This window comes from Caloenas nicobarica, chromosome 22 (genome assembly GCF_036013445.1).
Source record: "Caloenas nicobarica isolate bCalNic1 chromosome 22, bCalNic1.hap1, whole genome shotgun sequence".
NCBI classification, from domain to species: Eukaryota; Metazoa; Chordata; class Aves; order Columbiformes; family Columbidae; genus Caloenas; species Caloenas nicobarica.
Window position 1 is genome coordinate 5929911 of NC_088266.1, and position 13294 is coordinate 5943204.

The 13294-nt window shown below is 54.3% G+C and overlaps 1 protein-coding gene across 2 annotated transcripts; it reads right to left on the reverse strand.

Moving 5' to 3' along the window:
• Nucleotides 1-427: 427 nt before the first annotated feature.
• TMEM240 (transmembrane protein 240) lies at nucleotides 428-9471 on the reverse strand. Of its 2 annotated transcripts, XM_065650206.1 has the most exons (4): nucleotides 9415-9471; nucleotides 9090-9196; nucleotides 2153-2361; nucleotides 428-576 (listed from the first exon to the last, which is right to left on the reverse strand). In XM_065650206.1, exons 1-4 carry the CDS (start codon nucleotides 9469-9471, stop codon nucleotides 428-430), a joined length of 522 nt encoding a protein of 173 aa, XP_065506278.1. The 2 variants fall into 2 exon arrangements, with proteins under 2 accessions (XP_065506278.1, XP_065506276.1); XM_065650204.1 differs by lacking the exon at nucleotides 9415-9471 and having other exon boundaries at nucleotides 9090-9289.
• Between the last annotated feature and the right edge of the window lie 3823 nt (nucleotides 9472-13294).

Below are 13294 nucleotides of genomic sequence, written 5' to 3' on the forward strand. Positions count from 1 at the left end.
TGAGAAATTCTGCATCTTCTTCATGTTGTCCCACCTCCATACCCGTGGCCAACATCCCCCACAGGGTAGCTGGATGTGCAGGACAGCGTGAATGCCGGGAAACGGGGACGGAAAGTATAATGCAAATCTCTTTTCTCTTTTTTTTTTTTTTTTTTGTTTGTTTGTTTGATTTTGTTCGTCTGCTTTTTACATATGTACACAAGTCTGACAATAAAACGTGGAACACAGTGCAATGTCTTGGCTGCGTAGCATCCAGGACTGGCTTAGTTGTGCATGGTGGTGTGCCACGGGGGCGCACGGATGGGGAAATAAAACCGCGTCCTCGGCTGCCTTCCACAGAGGGGCAACCAGGAGCTGCTCCCCTGGCAGAAGAGCAAAGTCCTTTTTTTGAAACGCTCACTGCAGTCTCTGGCGGGGAGGACGATCCTCAGAGGTGCCGTGGGCTCGGGTGCCCGTTATGGTACAGCTTCTGTTTGATGTGCACCATGTTCCCAGTCGCCTCCTCGTACTGCCTGTGGTGACGTTTTCTGAACTCCTTCAAGTTACAAAATTTGGGAATCCACGACCAGGAATTGTCTGGAAGGCAGAGAGGAGAAGGAAGATGAGGGGTTCCAGGCGTGGGGATGTCCTCCTGCCCTGCCCAGCCCCGCTCCGCAGAAACCAGGCTCAGCCCACAAACCTTCCCCCGCAGCAACATTTTGGCTGCCGTTCGCTTTTGTGAGAGCTTTGGGTCATTCCACACAGAAATACACACGGCCCGGCCCCACCAAGGAGAATTTGAAAGTCCCAGAGAACTACCGACTGTGTAAAGTTGAATTATTGCGATGATTGGTACGTGCCTGCTCTGACCAGCACTGCAGCTACCCTGAAGCGCAACTTGATGTCTGAGTTCCCATAGAATATTTTCTATTTTAAGAAATCTCTTCCGTCGGGAAGGAGCTATAGGTTATTCTAACAGACCAAAATTGAAGCTGATCAGGCCACAATGTGACATTGAGTCATTGCTGAGTGGTGCTCTTGTCTTCCAGGGAGGGCTCTACACTCTGTACCAGTGCAGTAGTTTGTATGACTCCCCACCCCTCACAGCCACCGTTTCTATCTTTAGAAGGAAATTTCAGCCTAGGTACTCATTCAGTGAAGAAATAGGTAAAGGCTTATTGCCTTTAAAATGACTACATTTGCATAGTTGATTTGAATGAAGAGGAAATACATAAAAGCTCAACATTCATTATTTTGCACAGTATATTGGCCACCCCCGTCTTGAAGCCTGCGAATATGCACACACAGGGAGAGAAAAAAATGAAAGAAAAAAAAAAGATAGTTCAGCTTAAATACTAAATTAATTACTAGCACTACCCTGTGTTACTAAAAATAAAAATCTATGCAGTATTCAATCGCAAGGAGGTAGGTTAGATGGCGATAACATGTCTGTAGGTCTGTAACGAGAGGCAAGAGCTCGGAAGAGCAATATTGCTGCTCTCACTACAGCATCTCAGCCCAGCCCTGCTGAATCGGAGGTAGTACTATGGAACTTCAAGACATTCACCATTTTAATAGCTTTTCTGTCTTTTTTCCCCTTCCGACAATTAAAGTCCATGGGACGTCCATGCTGAGAGAGCAAAGAGGGGCAGCGGGGCCTCTGAAGGAGCATCTGTTGGTTCTGTTAGTTCAGGTTGCTAAGTTAACTGGTCCAACGACTAACTGGCACGGCTAACACTTGGCCCTGTGGGGCTGATGGCACTTCTGGAAAAAAAATCGACACATCTGGAAGAGCAACGAGGAGGGGGGAACCTCAGCTGACACAACACAGAAACGCCTGTCGTTGTCACCGCATTGCCTCGGGTGCATGCAAACAACAAGAGGCTGACGCGCGCGCCCGGCTGCAAACGCCACGCACAGAAAAATCCGGATTCCGGGCAAGTTTTGCGTGGCCTGGGAGATATTCCACCCACATGTGCAGGGACACAACCCCCATCTATCAGCCTGGCTACGGGTGAAGGTGTCGCTTTTATCAAGCAGCCCTTTGCACCACGTCCTTGACGCTTCCCGAAGCAGAGCCCTCGGGGCGAGGATCCTCGGCTATTTCCCCGTAAATATTCTTGCTTTTCCAAAGATACGAGGCCGGGCGGGGAGCCCGCGGGGCTGCACTTACCATACCGTCGGCTGGTTCTCCAGGCCCGCACCGCGTAGTGGAGAACCCCGTCCATCCACACCAGAAACCAGCTTATACAAAAGCCCAGCAAAAGTCCCAGCATCAGATCGATCTCTTGCTTGGTTACATTGTCAGTCACAAAGTAATTCTCCGAGGAGTCCACCACCGACTGGTCCCCGTCATACGGAATAACATAATGGACGTGATGCCTGTTGCGGGGAACAGAAACGGGGAAAAGCATCAGCGGAGAAGAGCAAAGTGTGGGTTTTGTCCCATCCAGCGCCTGTTCTTGTGGCCAGGGGCTGATTTAACACAACTCCATCGAGTTTCTACCAACATCCCTGGGAGCAGAAGTGCCGTCTTGGCTCTTTGTGCTTTTGTCAGCGGAGGAATTGGCAGAGAGCGAGACAGAAAAGGATAAAAACCCAAACCCCTGCCTGGAACTTGTGTCGCGTCCCTGACACTCGGGCTCTCTGTGCCTAAGTCTGTCATCTGTAAAACGGAAGATAATATTAAGGACAGCATGAGGTCGGAGGGGTCACCCCTCCAGGGACATAAAGGGCACCACAGCCTTCGTGTTCACGGGCAGAGGTTAATAACACTTTGCTCCTGTGAGGACACACGGTCAGAGAATTGAGAACGCAGCCCTGCGAGTGCAATCACAGCATCCTTCTCGCGGGGGCTACAAACTCCTCTGCCATGCAGCACCAGCAGCTTCACAGCGCTTCCCCAAGCTCTTCTGCTTCATGTCACATCTCTCAGAACAAAACAGAATTTTTTTTGGTTGGAAAAGACCTTTAAGATCGTCGGTCCAACCGTTAACCAAGTCTGCCTCACCCACATGAAACATTTCGGCTGTTACTCCCATGTTTGAAGGACCGCACTGTTCAAAGCCCAGCAGCCAGGAGAACTGTAGCGTTCCCCTGTGAGACGTTTACAGCCATGGAGGAAGCACTTGGAAACACGCCGTGAACTCATCATCCCGGGGCAGCGGGTGGCAGGGACCCCGCAGCGCGTCGCTCCTGGAAAAGTCACGCGAGCTCCCCGACCACCTCAGGTTCCTACCGGGGTGGTTTGGGCTGCAGGGGCTCCCCACAGGTGCATCCCCAGTGCTCCCAGCTCAAGGCCAGGACACGGTTTCATGCATTCTCCCCAGCATCACCCACCCGCACAGCATCCCCTACACTCGCATCCCTCCCACCCCCGCGGACCCGACCCTGCTCCCGCACGCAGGCGAGGACGCAATCGCCGGAGGCCTCTGAATATGCATGAAGCGCAGGTTGCTCAATAATCACGCCTGAGAAACGTCCAAATATTTACGCAAACAAACCTCCACTCAAAGGAACCTACTGAAAACAGCCCTAATCCCAGACACGGCTTAATGGAGGCACCTGCACTGGAGGCACCAGCTCCCGGCAGATGGAGGCACGTAGGGCTGGGACACAACCTGGTGCCGTGGCACAGGGGGTGGGAAGCAGCCGAGCAGCTTTGCAGAAGGTGAAAAGGCGAATCTGACACACAGCCCATGTGCCACGCGTCCCCAGTCACTGTCAGGGATACCTGGCAGGTCCTTAACTTGCTCCCTTTTGCTACTTGTAGTACAGAAACAGCCCAAGAGCTGAGTCCACAAACACCTCCAGAAGCCTCAGCTCCTTGAAATGATCGAGAGCTCGAGTTGCCTCAGCAGGAGCAGAGAACCCGACGTTCTACCTAAAGCCTCCCCATGCAGAGCATCACTAACCCGCAGCCATCTCTGGGGCTGAGAGAAGCAAAACCTCCCAGACGCATCGAGGACGGACCCGTTCCTGGGACGTGAGTGCGGAGCTCAGTCCACCCATGAGGTGGTTTTTATGGGACGTCTCAGCTCTGTACCTGAAGAGAGTCCTGGGGCGCAGTCCTCCCACTGCCAAATTCCCCCAGTGCTCAGGGGCAGGGATGTGCCTGCAGCACTTGTATTTGTACACACACGCGGCACCGCAGGAACACGGGACACTCTCCTCCCATCCTTCACGAGATGTTTTTCCCACCGCACAGTCTGCTTTTCTCCACCGCTCTTGTTCTCCGCTTGCAGGACATCGCGGGAAGGGACGCGGTCACCTCCGCTCCCTCTCCTCGGCACAGCTGACTCTGCACGCCGCAGCGGGATCTCCTCCAGCTCTCCCAGTCCCTTTGGCCACTGCTGGGCTGAGTGGCACCTCGGGGGCGGCAGGAAGGGCCCGACAGCCCTCTGGTGCCTGCAGCTCCTTTCTGCGTGCCGTGCCGGCAGCTGCTCTCCTGACGCGAGGTTGGATTTGCTGAGCTGTCCCCAGCCAGACAGCACCTGGCTCGGGTGAGAGACCGAAGCTGCTGGGCAGAAGGAGCGCGGTGTTTGTGTCTGTGCATGTGTGCTCGAGCTGGAGCATCCCTGTCCCCTCTCCCAGACTTCGTGACAAAGGGGGAAAACCTCCTCTCCTCCCTCCCGGGGCAAGCGGAGCGGAGCCGCGGCCAGCACGGCTGGCATGTCTCACCACGGAGCTGCCCAAAGCGCTATTGTCCCTTGCAGTGACCTTGCGTGTGCGCTGGCTGCTGCAGCCGACACACAGCACCGGAGCCTTGCAAAAAGCACCACTGATGCCTTGTTTTAAATGCAAAGAACCCGTCGCTGCCTCTACACCCTCCGCTCCCCCGCGCTGCCGGGGTCGTGGGCATCGCTGGTGCTCTGGCTCAGCTTGGCTCCCTCCCGAGGTGTCCGTCTGTCGTGGCAGACGTGTCACATCTCTCAGGCTCACGTTGCAGCTGTCACAACCCGGCTGGACTGACCCGTTTCCCCAGCTTCAGCAGGATTTGGGGGGACACGGCTTATCCTGCCCTCCTGGCCACCCCCAAAGACATGGGGCTGCAAGCAGAGCGAGAGGGAGGCACAGAGCCTCTGTCCTGCATCCCTGTCTGACCTTGCAGCCTCTCTGCAAACACAACAAACAGCCCAGCACCTCCCAGAGCCATTGCCAGCACTGCCAGGCTGCAGAGCGTGTGGATGGCACCGCCGCACAGGTGGAACCGTCTCCCCGGGACCCTCCACGCTGCAGCAGCCCTGGGCAGCAGCCGGTGGCATCGCAGGGTCTCGATGCTCGGGAGGTGCCCACACAGCCTGAGACGGGATCAGGCCCAGAGAGCAGGGGTGAAGTGTCCCCTGGGCAGAAGGAGGTGACCTGAGGGCTGGCCAGGCTGCTCTGCTGCTGCGTATTAGCATTTTGGTAAGACTGACACTCAGGCTTTCTCAACCCCGCTCACGGAGAGAGGCTTCGCCTGGCAGGGAAAGACCTACCCAAGGTCACTCAGAAGGTCAGTGGCAAGGAGAATACATGCCAGAGCTCCCGAGGTCCCTGTCCTTTCCCAGACAGGGAACTTCCAAGCCCCCCGGGATGTTTTGAGGGGTCCTTGCTCCACGCACGTGTCACCTGTTCTCTCCAACTCGCCCTGCTCCCACGGACGCCCTTTGGTGTTTTTCCTTTTGCATGACATCACCCAGCTCCTGCTCTGCTGCCAGCGCTCTGCTTCCCGACAGGACCCTTTCCTGGCTGGGACGGAGCCATTCGGGCTGTGCCACCCTCCTGCAGCCCGGCACGGCCCCGCTCTCTCCTGGGGACAGGTATGTCCCAAGGAGGTGGGAGCAGAGAGCCTGGGCTGCCTGCATGCCAGAACACAGCGGTTTGAACAGCCTGAGCATCCCCGCATGCTGAGGACGGAGGGTGCTAAACGTGGCTGTCACCCCCTCTTCCTCCAGCGAGGAGGCAGATGTTGGAGAGGAACAGCCGCCGCCGGCCCAGGCACGTCTGCAGGCGCAGCAGCAGCACCAGGTGCCAGGGCCAGCCCTGTCTCTCTGCTGATGTTCTCGCTCCACGCGCCATCATGACATCAGATTCCCTTCCCAAGCAACTGCCAGGACTGTTTTCCCCCCGAACAGCTGCGCTTTGGCCTCAGCGGTTCCAACGGGTTTCCCTCCTTGGCTGTAGTGCTGCCGGGAGGGCAGCCGAGTGGGAACGCGCCGGTCCAGCCTGACGGCAACACCACACCGCACAGATCATAGAATCGCAGAAGGGTTTGGGCTGAAGGGCCCTTCCCAGCTCCCCAGAGCCCCCCCTGCCATGAGCAGGGACATCTGCACCAGCTCGGGTTGCTCAGAGCCCCGTCCAGCCTGGCCGGGGATGTCTCCAGGGATGGTTCATCCACCACCTCTCTGGGAACCTGGGCCAGGCTCTCACCACCCTCAGGGCCAACAATTTCTTACATCCAGCCTGAATCTCCCTCCTTTAGTTTAAAACCATCACCCCTTGTCCTACCATAGATGAGGACACCTGCTCCCACCCACAGCCCAGAGCACGACCCGCCTCAGCTCCCGGAGCTGGACCACTCCTGTGCCAATGGCACCGTCCAGCCCGGGCTCACTCGAACTGAAAACAGCGGCTCGGTGGACATTTCCGCTTAACGGATGGCAAATACGCGTCAGCCTTGACCACCCGTTTCTTTGCACGGTTGCACAGGCACCCCAGGCAGCATCACCCCCCAGCCCCACGCAGCCGGTCAGCCGTGGGGTCCAGTCCCCACAGCCACGGGCAGGCGTGGAAAACCGCACCGCAGAACCTTCACAAGCGCCTTCTGCGTTCTCCCGTGTCCAGCAAGATGCTCCAACAATCTTCATTTATTCTAATTCCTCATTCCATTCCTGCAACATCTACTCATTTTGCCCATTTTCCCCTGCAACACACTGAACTGCAGCCAGTTCCCTCCTCCAAGGACTCCCTTTGGTTACTGGTAAATTAAGAGGCGTTTATCAGCCCCTGATACCATTGCTCGCAACATGCTCCAGGTCACATCCTTGCCCAGCGCAAGGCAGAATTGCTTATGGCTCGTGCTCTGTGCACTAAACCTGATAGAAGGGACAAAGTACGTTCAGCATCACCTGCCTTTTAAATCAGAAAACTCCAAACAGCAGCGTTCGGGCGGCAGGTCAGAGCAGGTGGGGATCACAGACCAAACCTGAGCATGAGGCCACGCAAAGTCCCATTGCACAGGGATGCTTCGTGCAAGCGCCTCCTACCTCAGAGCAGCCACACATCAGAAACGATGCTCGTGCCCAACAAGAGCCCATGCCCAGGAGTGGACATCGTTGTGCTGTGTCTGATGGCAGGAGCCATCACTTCTACATACCTAAAGGAACCGGTAAACCTCAGGTCCACGCTTGACAATTTGGAAGCTCTTTTGGGCTTTTTCTAAGAAATGAGCTAACTATGCCTGGGGAGAGTGCCGTGGCTAATTTATCTGCCTCAACAGCATCTCTGCAGACACACAGAGAAGTGCCCCGTCACCTTCTCGGTCTTGGGCAGAGGACACATTCCACTAACACCACCTGTGAGACCTGATGCTCCCCAGTTGCTCCAGATGATGTTCAAGTCTATTACCAGTAGCCAATTTGCAGCACTGCTGAACACAGCTGTGATAAGCAAAAAGAAAAACAGGTTGAAGAGGCAGAGGAAGACTCTCAAACTAGTGAAAAACATCAAGAAGGCTCAAAAAATTACCTAAGAAAAAGACAGTCCTTGCCAGAAAGAAGTCAAAGACACCGGACTTTTCTTATCCACAGCATTCCCAACTGACCCTAAGGCAGAGCTGCCCAAGGAGCCAGGTATTGGTATTTAGGGTTTGTTCGCTAGATCACTCAGGCCCTGGCTGCATTTGGCCCTAGAGATGCTGCTTGTGCCTTCTGTGCTGTTCTGCCACGGGAGGGGGGAGAAAGGCACCGATCGCCTTCGGGGAGTGAAGCAGAGCGGAAGGGCAGAGCCGTTTCCCTTCGTTAAACGATGCACATCCCAGTTCCAGCTTTGCTTCCACGTCAGGGACGCCAGAGGGATGTGACATCTGGGAGACGGGATGCAGCTTGTTCCAGAGGCAGCTCCAAGAGGAGTAAAGCTCCATGGAAGTGTTGGCTGTGGCAGGGGAGGGCTCCCCCAGCCCGGCCTTTAGCTGGCACAGCGTCAGGCTGCTTTACTCCCCCCTAGACAAGAAACTCTCCAGCAGGCAGCGAGTGCCCGGGCACGGGGGGGCTGAGGCCTGGAGGAGCGTGGGAGCAGGATCCCAAACAGCAGTCCCGTGGAGAAGAGAGAAGTCCAACTCCCCACAACTCGGTCCCCAGGCTCTAAGACAGCCAAAGTTGAGCATCTCAGTGATGACACACAACACAAGAAGTGCTACGCTGTTTAGGAGAATTAAGCATCATTGCCAAACAGCTGTGGAGAGAGGCAGGTATTTGTCCAGTCATAAACTTGTACACAGCAGAGACGTTACTCCTTGCACAGAATCCATCCCGATGCCCTCAGGTTATTAAACGCTCCAGAAAAGCACAGACCTCGGTGTGCTCTGTCCAGAATCATCACAACTCTCAGGAGAAAAGCCACAGAGAATTAAAAGCTGATCAAAGATTACAAAGCCTCAAAGTGACACTGTCCTAGAGAGCAACACTCCTTCGGGGGCAGAGATCCGCTCGGTTCTCCAAAGCCCGTTCCATTTAAAAACCACCAACCGCAACAGCCAGACCACAAACACTCTGAGAAACAACACAGCCCAGTGACAACAAAGGCAAAATGATAAGTGTCTAAATGAAAGTTACTCACTTTCCCAGGGCTCACAGATGCATATACACAAGCATGGACACAAAGGAAAATGGGCTTCCAGGCCCACAGAAAACTCTTCTTCCGGGGGAAAAAAAAAAAACAACAAACCAACAAAAAGCCAAGCCTGTGTTCATGCAGGAGCTGCTGAGGAAGGTGAGACACAGCCAGAATGCAAACATGGGAGTCCAGCCAGCAGCAGGCGGCCGCTGGCCACCGCCTCGCTGTGCCGTCCAAACAGGGGGTGGGAAGGGGCTGGGGGACAGGACAGAGCGCCGCTGCAGGTAACTTACCTGCCACAGTTGCAGTGACAAACTCGGTCTTCCCCTCGCAGATGCGGTAAGATGTAATTGTGAAATCTGTCCAACAACGCATTCATGTCCATCAAGCAAGCTATTGCCTGTAAGAGCCCATAACCAAGGCATCTGGTCAACTCTGGATGATGGAATAAAACATTGACTCTAGTTTGATTGCCAAAGACTGAAGCAGTCATAAATAAAATAATCTGGGGTGTTTAATGGGGCGCACACACATGCACACACACGGAGGTGCTCAGGCGAAGGGACAGCGCGGGGGGAGGGGGGAATGGAGGGGAGGGAGATAAGCAAAATCTCTTACCATAACGATAGAGGCGCCCAGGATCATGAAAATCATGGTGTTTGCATTCATGGACATCAAGAGGGAATTGCCAGCGGTCGGGTCCGTCCGCCCCCAGCCCGCGGACGGCGAGCGGCGGCCGCGCTATTCCGCAGAGCCCAGCCCGGGGCGCATCGCGCTCGGCCCCGCTCGCTGCGGTGCGGCGGGGGGCGAAGGGGCGGCGGGGCGCCCCCCGCGCACACCCGCGCTCCCCCGGGCCGGGGCTGCCGCGGGCTCCCGAGCCCTCCCCGTTTTACTTTTTTATTTTTCTAGGACAAACGTGACAGGTAAAAAAAAATAATATATATATATATATATGTATGTGTATATATATATATCCCTTTCCGGCGGCCTCAGCCGAGGGAGGTGCGCCACGTCTCCGGGAGCGGGCACACACCGCCACAAGCACAGCCCTTCATGCAGCAATTGGAAAGCGAGCCAGCCAAAACCGGGGGGGGGGGGGATAGGGGGGGAGGCTGGGGGAGGAGGAGGCAGGCTGCAAAAATCACCCAGTCCGGGGGAGCCTCATTGCATCCTCTTCCCCGACCCTCCCCAAAATCAGCCCTCTCCCATTGGGTGCACAAAAAAAAAAAAAAAAATACCCTAAACCCCAAACCACCACCCCCCCTAAAAATAACCCACCCTCCCGGCTCGGGGCTGCGTGTCCCCGCTGCTGGGCTCCGTGCTGGGAGCCCCCGGCCCAGCCCCTCCCGGGCCCGGGGGCGGGATGCGGGATGCAGCGGGGAGATGCGCCCAGGCGGAGCCGGCCGCCCCCTCCCCAGCCCGGGCATTTACCTACGTGGGGAGGCGCTGCTCCGGGAGCGGCTCATTGCGAGCGACAGCAGCAGCAGCGACAGCTCTGCGGACCTGCCCTTGCGGGGCTTCTCCCGCCTCGCAGCCGCACGCTTTTCCCCAGCGAAACCCCGGCGGCAGCGGCGCTCGGCCGCATTTTGAATCCCACACGCCATCCTCACCCCGCCCTTCCTCCCGCCCGGGGTCGGCCCCGTCTTCCTCGCGTCCCGGAGGGACCACGGCCCGGCCGGGCGGTGCTGGGGGGGCCCGGAGCCCCGAGCTCCGCCGCGCCCCCGCGCTTCCCACGGCACCTCCCTCCTTCCCAACACCTCGGCCCCTCCGGGGGGGTCCCCAGCCCTGTGCCCCCGCCCGGCCCGGGTCCAGCGCCCATCCCGGGGAGGATGCCCAAAGGGGCACCCAAAGGCGGCTGGGGGTGCCCGGCTCTTCTTTGAGGGTGTTTGCAACAGAACTGGGAGCAATTCCCACCTCCACCAAGGATCTCGGCCCCCTGAGCGATGCAGACACAGGAGGCGCGCTCGTTTTTGTGGCAGAAGCGAAATTACCCCCCCAGCACTTCATCCCGTCTATCACACCTGAGATCTAAGGTCCAAGCAAAAGGTCGAGCTTCAGGTTCTGCCGCGGTTTTATTTCACCACGGGGTTGGGCCGGTCCAACTCAGGCCATGTTTAGGAGCTTCTGGGAAAAATCAAAGGAAGTGACCAGCCGGCAACTTTTTGCTTGTTCGTTTGTTGTTCTCTTTAATGCAAACCGTGCGATGTGGAAGAACAGATCACACACAGGTCGGTGGTGGTTACATCGGGCAGTGGTTTCACCTCCAAATCCTCAGCCTTCCTCAAGGTTATCCTCACCTTGCTGGAACACAACTTATCGTCTATTTTTCAGGTGTCTCAGGGCCATCAAAACAGAGTTTGCTTGTTCCGGGTTTTGCATTCTTGCATATTTGTTTTCCTTGTGTTCCTCAGGCCACAATCAGCCTCCTTATGTAATGACTTGTGTTATATAAACTCCACTCTTCAAGGAACAGTCATTAACCTACTACTGGGTATTGAAAATACCAAAATACTGTCACACAATTAAAACCACTAAATGGTGTCCTCAAATTAGAGCACAGATTGCATTGCAGCTTTTTTTTAAAAAAAATTAAACCACACCCATGAAACATTTGCTAAGCCAAGAGCAGCAAGGCCGGGAAGGCGCCCGTGCCGCGATCCTGCCCAAGCCACCGGGGCTCCCCCAGCACCCCCGAGCCGATTCCTCCTCTCGTGGAGCCAGGAGGTGGTTTCTACCATCCACACGCAGACCTCCGTACAAGTAATGCAGAGATAATGCAGCTAGGGACTCTGCCAGTTGTAGAAAACAGACGCATTTTTAAAGCCGCAGCCAAATAAAACCGCAGACAATTTGAAGACAAGGCTGAAGGGATTTTGCGTAACGGAAGTTTTGCCATCAGCCCATGTTTCTGACCCCCCAGCCTTCCCCATCTTGCACCCAGGATTCACTAAATCCAACAGCTCACAGGGCTGCAAATGGACATGATGAAGATGACCAGAGAGTTCCGTATGGGAACCACTTATTTTTTTTCCCCTGTGAGTACACAGCCTCAGCTAGAAATATTATTGTATCACAAGCCCTGTTCGCAGGAGCTGCCTCCCTCTGCTCTCCTCTCAAAGGGAGCACACACCTCCCATCTCTAAACCACAGCTGCTCTTCACATTTCTTTTTGGCATAGAAAATAACTTTGACCTTGTGTTTAGTCAGTTTATTTTATATCTATATATATGCCTATGTATAAATATATGTATCTCTCAAACAAGACTAGGACCCCATAAAATTCCTGTATAACCTGAGCTTCGCTGTGGATTTCGAAGCAAATGGAGACAAACATACAAATGCATACATTTTTCACTAACCTGTAGGTTAAAGGAGAAGTTACGTGTCAGAGTAAGCACGGCTTGAGCTGAAGAACAAGTTTTGCTCACAGAAACCTGAAAAACTTTGAAATGAACCACAGATCATTCCGAACACTTGCCTGTCCATCCAGGTCAGTCATCCACCCAAACATCTTTCCACATACTGGTAGACAAATAAACGACAGCTCCCACTGTTGCTTTTGCTTATGAATAGAATGTTCACGATGGAAAGAATTCAGTAACATCTGCTATACTATGTTCATACCATTTTAGACCAAGGCTTCTCATTTCAGTTGAAGAGATGTGGTGAACTGAAGTTCTACCAATTCATCCACACTTTGCACTACAGCGACCAGAATTCTCTGCCAATTGCACACGTGAAAAGTATGATTATGTAGTAAAAAGGACACTTCTGTAAATCTACACACACACACACAAAATACAGGTTAAAACATCCTGTTCGGGTTTCTACTGCCTTGCTGTAAAATACCAATGGAGAGTTCTGCTTAAGATGAATTAAGTTGAAAGTAGAAAACATCTCCAAACACCTTGCAGGTTTCACCTTTCCACAGAGAAGACTTCAGTACTGAAACTGCACAGGGAAGGAAAACTCTACTCAAAATACTCAGTACCGTGCTTGCTTGAAATGTCTTTTTAAATAGATGAGCTAAAGCAGTTCAGTCCTTGCAGAATCAGCCTCTTCCTTTGGCTGTAAATATCCCCATGGTAACAAGCGCTGGGATCAGACAGAAAACAGCAGAAGTGGAGGAGGCTGAAGGAATTCCTTCAAATACCGAGGCTCCAAAGCTCCATGGGACAGGACAAGCCCATCAGGAAACAAACTCTGCAAACCTTATCACAGCTGCTGCTTGAAATCCCCATCCCCTAACGGTTCTGATCTATTCATTCATTCTCAGCAACATTTTTGCTTTAAGTATTTTTAACGGATAAGAAAAAGCCGCACAGGTAATTCAGGGATATTAAACATTCCCGGGACCCGAGTGTGATGCAATGACCCATTTGGACACTGTCCAGGACACGGATTGAGCTGGCAGAGGTCTAAGTTTTCCCACAAGACAGCCGAAACCACATCCAACCCCAGAACCCAGGAGCAGAGAGGTTTAAGGTTTCTTTGGGGG

Bases quoted from the DNA above. Each gene is read 5' to 3' on its own strand.
- TMEM240 (XM_065650204.1), bottom strand. From the start codon at position 9,289: ATGACTGCTTCAGTCTTTGGCAATCAAACTAGAGTCAATGTTTTATTC. The intron at 2,362-9,089 runs GTAAGTTACCTG...TCCCCGCAACAG, and splicing joins TGTCACTGCAACTGTGGCAG to GCATCACGTCCATTATGTTA. The intron at 577-2,152 runs GTAAGTGCAGCC...TCTGCCTTCCAG, and splicing joins GAGAACCAGCCGACGGTATG to ACAATTCCTGGTCGTGGATT.